This window comes from Myotis nattereri, assembly GCF_964212035.1.
Source record: "Myotis nattereri genome assembly, chromosome: 1".
NCBI lineage: Eukaryota > Metazoa > Chordata > Mammalia > Chiroptera > Vespertilionidae > Myotis > Myotis nattereri.
In genome coordinates, this window is record NC_138075.1 from 70,456,761 (window position 1) to 70,466,008 (window position 9,248).

Below are 9,248 nucleotides of genomic sequence, written 5' to 3' on the forward strand. Positions count from 1 at the left end.
GACAGGAACAGGAAAGAGTAATCCCTACCTTTAGATAGAGGGAAAACAGAAAGATCTGCATTGATCACAATAAAACACAGACGCTCAATAAATACCCGCCTTTTCATCCACATCCCAGGGACTTGACATGGCCTGGGAGAAAGAACTCCAAGCCCCAGCAGGGCAGTGGGAATCCTGGGGTGTGGATCTCAAACAGGTTCCAGAACTGAGCAGGAACAACGGCCTGACCCTCGGTCCGCCCTGCAGGGTACCGGGGGGTCCCAGGTGCCCAGGAGCTCTCACTGCCCAGTTGTAAAGGCTCAGTGTCACCTTAACTGGGATCCTGGTGTCCTCCCACACCCCTCAGACCAGGATGAGTGGCTGTTTCTTCAGTCCATGGTGAGGGGAACATCTTCCACATCTCGGGGCACTGCGCTCTGAAGCTCACGCCTGATCTCAGGGGACAGCTGGGGATGGGGCTGCAGCCAGAGCAGTTCCAGAAGGGCCTCTTTCTGCTCCATGGCCAGGTCTGCCTTATAGCGCTGGGCCAAAGTCAGGAGGCACTGGTGCCAGAGCACGGGCAGTTCACGCTTCTCCGTCCGGAACCCCAGGAAGTGGAAGACCAGAGCGTCCAGCACCCTGTAGGGCAGTGCGTACTTCTTATGCAGCAGCAGCCGCAGGAAGATGCTGTTGGCACCGCTGTAGTCCATCTCAGCAATTTTCAGCATGGCCGCGCTGGAGTGCAGCACAGGAATGGAGCATTTGGTGATGATGCTACCCACGATGATGGCTTCCCGGAGGGTACAGGTGCCCGACTCACACAGTGGGATGAGGATCCCTTTAAACCAGACTCCAGGCTTGAAAAGAGCCTTCTTGAGTGCCATGTAGAGGTGGAAATTGAGTCGTTTGTATTCAGCGATATCATCTCGTACCCGGGGGAGCAGGACAAGGTTGTAGAAGCGCTGGGCCATGCGTTCCTTCAGGTTAGATGCGAAAATCCTTGTGGCTTGGTACGTTGCAGCAGCGGCCCAGGCCTCAGGCTCTGTGACACAGAGGATCTGCTCCCAGTTGGAGAGTGCATGGATGATTTTAAATGCCTTGGGCAGCTTCCCACTGCGGTACTTGGATAACACCTCCCGGACTCCTCTGTAGACCTCTAGGACCCGTGGGTCCAGTTGGGGCATAGGGAATCCTTTCACCTCGGACATGACCGTTTCAACTCCCGTCTGCTTCTCAGTCAGCTTCTCCATGATGATGTCAGCCAGGGTACGCCTGACAGGAGGGTTTTTATTCATGAACATCTCAATGGCACGCTCATCCTCAGGGTCCACAACCACCTCTGCATGCTGGCCGGCCCCTGTCATTGTGGCAGCCTTCTCCAGGGTGGGCCACTCTTCGTCCTCGTCATCTGATCCATCTTGCGGCACTCCTGGACCCAGCCTCGTGATGCACTCCCGCGGCGCCGCGGGCTGGCTTCCAGTCCCATGCTCGGCCTCTAGCTCCTCCTGCTGCTGCCGCGCTTGCTGCAAAATCCTCCTGCTGCTGCCGCGCTTGCTGCAAAATCCTCCTGCTGCTGCCGCGCTTGCTGCAAAATCCGTCGGGTCAGCCGGGGCCCCACATACTCTTCTTCCTCCTCTTGGGTCCCGCGACCACGCCGCTTCTCCTGGGCCCCTGCCCACACCGGGTCCCAGGCCAGAATCTGCTCGGCAAGGGGCGCGTGTTTTTCCTGGCCCCCGGCCCCGCGGGCCGCCTTGAATTTGGGCATTTTTCTCAAAAACGTGCCGGGAAAGTTCACACGTGGAAACACAGAAGCACTCCCGAGTGCGTCTGCCCCTTATCTAGATATTTATGACTAACACCATGAATGAAGCAAAAAACAAAGACATCAGCAATAATAAAAATACCCCACAATGGGTCCAATGATTATTAACATTTGTTTTGGATTCTGTTCCTGCCAGCTTTTTAAAAAATCATTCATTCTCAATTTGTCTTTTATTATCAATGTTTTCTTTGCTTTATACTTAACATATTCTGCTTGACTGAAAGTATCCCATTAACATTTAAATGTAAACATAATTTTGTTAAAAATAATTTAAAACTTCCTTGACCCAACATGACCCTTTAGCAAACATACTTTTACTTTCCCTTCTGTAAGCAATTGCCTCCTGCTTCTTTCTCATCCTGCCTCTGCCTGCCTTTTTCAGCCCTTATCCACTGAAATGCCTCTGACCAAGGATGCCAATGCGTCCCCTGTTGCTAAGTCCAGGGCTCAAAACTCATCTTCTTTGACTTCTTAGCAATATCTCTCTATATAAAAGGCAAATATGCAAAGTGTCCCCTCAGGAGTTCCACTGGGAATTCGATTGCTCTCTATGACCTGCACTGACCATCAGGGGGTGGTGCAGAATGAAGGAAGGCCCTGGCTGGGAGCCAGCCACCAGCAGCTGGGGAAGGAAGGCCCCAAGGCCCCTGTTGGCAGCTGGAAGTCCCTGATCAGGCCTGTTCGACAGCCAGGCCTAGGGACCCTACCTGTGCACGAATTTTGAGCACTGGGCCTCTAGTCTTTTTATAAATTCCCTGAATGATTGGCCCCTTTGGCTTCTGTGATATCACGTCTTCCTCATTTTCCTTCCATCTCTCTATTTTTTCATTATTTTCCATTGCAGCCTCTTTCACCTCTACCTGGCCATGCAAATGGTTCATGAGAAGAGTTCTTCAGAGCACAGTATAAACTCTCCATGTACTTGACATCTGAAAGTAATTTCAAGTATTTACTGAATGATTATTATGCATTAGGTACAATGCTGAGAAGTAAACAAAAATAAAAAAGCAGCCCTGACATCTAGAAATTGGTCTGACCTTGATAGCTAAACCATGTTATTCTCCTGTGGGGCATAAATAACCCCGCTAAATCAAAGGTCATTCTGAGACTATGAGACAAAACAGGACCACTTCCTAACTTGATCTAAGTAAGCACTAAAGAAAACAAGATCACTGTGCAAAATAGCAAATACTCCTCTCTCTGGTTAATGTGAGTTCTTGCTACTTCTTTACCAATTGTAGCCTTAAGCCTTGCACTACTCTGCCTTCTCTAAACATCCGATTTATTGAAATGCCCCATCACAGAATCCCACCTTATTTCTAATAGCGTGTACCCCTCCTTTCTTGGATCTTCCCCAAATCACCTAACCAAAGCCCCAACATTAGATCCGTTCTAGCACTGCTTAAGTGAGACACCCATAGTTCTTCATGTTATTTGTTCTGCTTTTTCTATAATGAGTAACAAACCCAGCTTGTCCAACTGTAAGTAATTTCTTGATAGTCTTTGATGGGAGAGCATTGACAATGCTAAGCATTTTTAGTGGATTATTTTATTTGAGTCTTGTAACAAGTCTAGTAATTGTAATTGCTATTATAATCTTTCCAGTGCACAGACAAGCAAACTGAGGCTTAAAGATGTTAAATAAATTTTATCCAAGATCACATGATTAGGGAGTAGTAAAGAATTTGAACATAGGCAATTAAAATCTAGAGTTAGAGTTCCTACAATATACACTAAACTTCCTCAATAAATATTACTTCAATAGACTGAATTAAATGAATTACCTGACCCTGTTGCTACTTCTAGGTCAGCATTTTCTAATTCTAAAATGTGGAATTACTTGTTCTTTTTTGTCTCACTGCTGCCATTTCTATTTCCTTCTCCTGTGGATTACCCTAGAACTCTACCTACTTCACCTGACCAGTGTGATTGTATATGCAAATACTAACTCACCTTTTTTTTAAAATATATTTTATTGATTTTTTACAGAGAGGAAGGGAGAGAGATAGAGAGTTAGAAACATCGATGAGAGAGAAACATCGATCAGCTGCCTCCTGCACATCTCCTACTGAGGATATGCCCGCAACCCAGGTACATGCCCTTGACCGGAATCGAACCTGGGACCCTTCAGTCCGCAGGCTGACGCTCTATCCACTGAGCCAAACCGGTTTTGGCTAACTCACCTTTTATAGTCTCAGCTAAATCCTAAATTTTGCTATAAAGCCAGGTAGAGCTAATAGCTTTCTCTATCACTGTGACCTGCACAATGTTTAGTCATAGAACAGAATACTCTGAACATTCGTTGGTTTCCTCATGTAGGCTGTGAGCAGTCTAAATACAAGAGTAATGTTTTAATAGTCTTTGTATCCCCATGTCAGACATATAAGAAGAACTAAGCAGACATGTATTGAATAAATTAATTTAAAAAATCCAGAAATAATGTAGTTCTGTTGTTTTAAGTACAGTAATACTATCTGTTTTCTCCTTGTGATTGATTTAAAAGAGATTCTATAAAACAATGTTCAGAATGAATGGGAAAGCCTCTCTTTACCTGTGATTAGTTTAGTAGTATCCTAACTGATACAATTGGTCAAATAAGCCAGGAAAAATAATTTAGTTAGTGTCCATTAAGGTAGATTCTTCTTATAAATAGAATGAATAAAAGATGCTGTTAATTTCTTCCTCAAAGAATTATTCTATAAATGTTATTGACAATATAATATGGGCAAATACATCATTTTCTTAAAGGAGTTCACAGTCCAATTTAAAAAACACATAGATATGAGGATAAGCAGTTGCAATCCCCACACATGTATAGCAGATATAATAAGGCTTACACCGCAAGATATAAGAATAAAAATAATTATAGCTAAACCAAGGGATCATGCAGAATTGCTCAGGGATTACTGGAAACATTATGCTAGAAAATTTCATGGAAACATGTTTTAAATATAATAAGTATATGTTCTACCCAACAATCTTAATATTATTAGATCTATGGTTTATAAAGCACTAATAGAAATACATAACTCACAAATGTGAGCCATCTAGGTATTTATAAATTTTCTAACAAAAAGGTAAAAAGAAATATAATTAATTATAATAATATAGTTTACTTAACCCAATACATCCAAAATATTATTATTTCCACAAATAATTAGTTTAAAAATTGTTAATAAGATGTTCTACATTCTTTATTTCTAACTAAGTCTTTGAGATCTGGTGTGTTTGTACACTGACAGCATTTCTCAATTTGGACCAGCCACTATTCAAGTGCTTAAAAACCACAGTAGTTACACAGCACAGCTTTGGAGCAGTAAAATATTTCTGGCTTAGGAAATTTAGTCATAGCTTTCTAATTCTAGTAAATATTGTCACTCACCCAAGACACTAAGTAAATATTGAAAGTAAATATTCTCTTACTTTAGAATAGACCAAGTAATATGATTGTTTCTTCTTTTATATTTATTATTATTTTTTAAGTATTTGCCTTTCTGATAATAGCTTAGCAATACTGTGATAGGTTCAGTTATCATAATATAATCAGTGTATATATGTAATCTATTGACTTGGCTTAAAGGAATAAATCTTGCTGTCAAATTTCAATATCATAGTCTCATTGTAACTATAAATTTATCAAGAAAAGCTTTTGCTTATCAGAATCTTCACATTTTCCAAGAATAGAGTAATATAATTCCAAAATACATTGACAGGGACATGCAATTGAAAATATTAGAGACATTTCATTATTTTCTTCTTCATGGTATAATAGCTTAGCATCACCTTATCTCACCAAGAGTAATAATCAAATTGGATCCATGATTCCCCAATGTACTTTTTGATAATCAAAAGAAATCAGTATGCTCACCTCTCAAATATTTAAGAGACCTCTGAGGCCTCTTGAAAACTATGATACTTTGATTCCAATTAGGAAGGTGATAGAAATAATAAAGTCCTCTTTAAAGAAAAATCATCCCATAATGATAGAGCTATAAAATAAAAATATAAGTCTATTACTCTCATGAACCTACATTTGTTATAGACAAATGCCCAATGTATTGAAAGTGATGGTTGTATCGTGGATAAATTTGAATAAAAGGTCCTTTGACTCACAGATAGAGATGATATCTTTTTGGTAAGCAAAAGTGAAAAGTTATCCCATTTCTGTTGGGCTTTTGTTATTGTTCATAACTATCTTCTGAAAAATGTTGCTAGTCTCCACCTCTAAATTGCCAAGAATAATCCAAAAACAAATAGGAGCTCCATAATTCTTTTGTGCATGTTAATTTCACATAATTTCCACATATCCATCTAGAATATGCATGTATAAGGAATGTTGATATGTTGTTGTTATTGAAGATTTCATCTGTAGATTTTTTTTCTCCTTTTCATTATCATTACTTCATTATCACTGACTCAAGCTCTCCAGGGATATATTGGAGGGTGACTATTCATGGAGATAAAATTGGAGTGCATGGTGAGAGGAACCAGAAATTCAAAGACATCTCATTTACTCATGATATAAATTCAGCAATATTGCGTGAACAATGTAAAATTAACTCATACCTGGTTAACTTTATTTTTAAGATTTTGACTGTAAATGTTTAATAGAAATACACAATCTTTTGCTTTCTCAGACAGCAACAAAGGGACTTATAAGAATACAAGATTATGCCCAGATGTGGCATACTCTACTGCAAAGCTGATCTGACCAATTATACACTGATTGACGTTTGATATATTTCCTTTGTGAGACATCTGTTATATACCTCCCCCCTTTATTTCTTTTTATTCTCCCTTTCTTGACCCTAAACCAGCTCCAAATGCCTAGTGGCACAGATACCTAAAATCCTGAGAGGAGATCTTAGATAGGGAAATTGGGAAAAGGGGCTCCTGTCATAGAAGAATGTGTGTGTGTGGAGGGGAGGGGCAGGATTCCCATTATTATTTTTATTTTTTATTAAATTAAATGGGGCAAAATTGGTTAATAAAATTATATAGGTTTCAAGTGTATAATTCTATAATACATCATCTACATAGTATTGTGTGTTCACCGCCCAAAGTCAACTCTTCTTCTGTCACCATTTATTCCTGAATGACAAGAAAGAGCCAGACATTAAATATCATGATGAAGAGCAATCTAGGTAGTGGAACAATGCAAAGGTCCTAAGATGAGAAACAGCCCAATGTGTTCAAGAAATTAGGAGAATGCCATTGAGATTGGAACAAGTCAGAGAGAAAGGAAAGATGACGTAAAGAGGGAGTCTATTCTACAGGACTTTGAAATTCAGTGTAAGAAGAGTGGATTTCAAGTGCCTGTGAAGTAAGTGGAAGACCTTAAGCACAAGAGTAACATGATCTGATTTAAGTTCTCATATGGTTAATATCTGCTATTTGGGACGTGCACGGTAGGTGCCAAGCATGGGGCAACGAGACCAGTTAGCACATGATGGAAGCAGTCTAGGTGAGATATCATGGTGGTGACAGTAAAGACTGAGAAAATAGACTATCTAAGGTGTACTTATTGATGGATGAAGGCATGTATGTTAAAGGGTAAAATCAAAGGTAGTCTCCCAGATTGTTAGTTCAAGCAGTTGGGAGGATGGGGCTGCCATCTAACTGAATGAGGATTCTGAAGGAAGGATCCAGTTTTCTGGAGAGCTGATTGCCAAGACCTCTGCTTATTGGCCGCGTTACTTTGACCATGTTGAGATGGCTAAGATGGCTATGTGAGAATGTCATGAACGCAGTTGAATAAATGAGCAAGAAGTTCTGGTGTAAGTTTGGGGATGGAGATATCAACTAGGTAGTCATTGTCCCGTAGCAACTTAAAGCCATGGAAGGGGTGAGTGTGTCCAGGAGAAGTGAGCTGATGAAAAGAGAGAGGTTGGAACTTTAAAACTTAAATATTTAGATACTGAGCAGAGGAGCGAAAATCCACAAAGAAGACTAAGAGAAAACAATCAGTGAGTCAGAAGAAAAAGAGCGTAATAAGGTGTCTGAGAAGCCAACAGAGGTCCTGGCTGACAATAGTAAAATATAAAATGAGTTCATCTGAAGCCTTTTTTACCAGGCATGTGCGTGAATCAAAGGAGGTAGGATAGAGGGTGAAATGTTTTCATTGCTAGCCTAATTTTATTCCCAAAAGAGTAAAGTGTTGAATGAGAGAAGACTCAGAACAATTAAGGACAAATGGTCCAATTTTGCTAGATGAACGTTTATTTAGGAGTCCAGAGTCCTGGCTATGCATTCTTTGAGACTTTTTATGGGATTCCTTCATAGAGTTCTAATAAAATGGCTTTACCTCTCTCAAGGGTGGGGTGACTATGGGGTTCAAATGAGGTAACTTCTGTGAATGCACTTTGAAGATATGATCTCCACATGAAAAGCAATGCTATATTGCTTTTAGAGGACTAATTAGGAGGCAATAGGCTTCAAAAAAAGATGTAATTTTAAAAGGTTATTGATAACAACAACAAAACTGTTTCAAATATAGACAAAGGACTTGAATAGGCATTTCTCTAAAAAAATATATATATATATATATATATATATAAATTTCCAATAAGCACATGAAAATAAATTCAACAGCACCAATTAGGGAAATGCAAATCAAAACTACAATGAGATATTATCGCACATCCATTATGATAGCTGCTATTTAAAAAAAGGAAAAAATATGCTTTGGCCAGGATGTGAAATATTGGAACCCTTGTGAACTCTTAGTGGATATGTAAAATGGCACTGTACTGTGGAAAACAGTGTGGTGGTTCCTTAAAAAGTTAAATTTAGATTTACCATATGATTCAGCACTTCCACTTCAGTCTATATTTTCAAAAGAATTAAAAGAAGGGTCACATCCTGGCCAAGTTGTTCAGTTGGTTGGAATATCATTTCATACACCAAAAGGTTATGGGTTCAATTCCAGATCAGGGCACATACCTAGGTTGTGGGTTTGATCCATGGTTGGGACGCATATGGGAGGCAACCAATCAGTCTCTCTCTCTCTCTCTCTCTCTCTCTCTCTCTCTCTCTCTCTCTCTTTCTTTTTCTCTTCCTTTCTCTCTAAAAACCAATAAAAACATATCCTCCTTGAGTGAGAATAAAAAAAAGAAGAGTCACAAGAATATATTTTTACACCCATGTTCACAATAAAGAAAACAATGAAGCAATTCAAATGTTCATCAGCAGACAAATGCATAAGCAAAATGTGGTACACACACACACACACACACACACACACACACACACACACTCTGGAATATTATTTAGCTTTAAAAGGAAATTCTGACATATGTTACAGCATTGATGAGCCTTGAGGATATTATGCTAAATGACATAAAACAGTCACAAAAAGACAAATACTGTATGGTTCCTTGTTCAAGAGGTACCTAGAGTAGTCAAAATCATAGCGACAGAAAGTAGAATGGTGGCTGCCAGGGGCTGA

The 9,248-nt window shown here is 40.1% G+C and overlaps 1 protein-coding gene across 1 annotated transcript; it reads right to left on the bottom strand.

Annotated features, from left to right (window-relative positions):
- Positions 1–368: 368 nt before the first annotated feature.
- LOC308520504 (bystin-like) lies at positions 369–1,744 on the bottom strand (the record flags this gene model as incomplete). Its single annotated transcript, XM_081093062.1, has 2 exons — positions 369–1,529; positions 1,562–1,744. The coding sequence occupies 2 exons, from the start codon at positions 1,742–1,744 to the stop codon at positions 369–371; spliced, it is 1,344 nt and encodes a 447-aa protein (XP_080949188.1).
- Between the last annotated feature and the right edge of the window lie 7,504 nt (positions 1,745–9,248).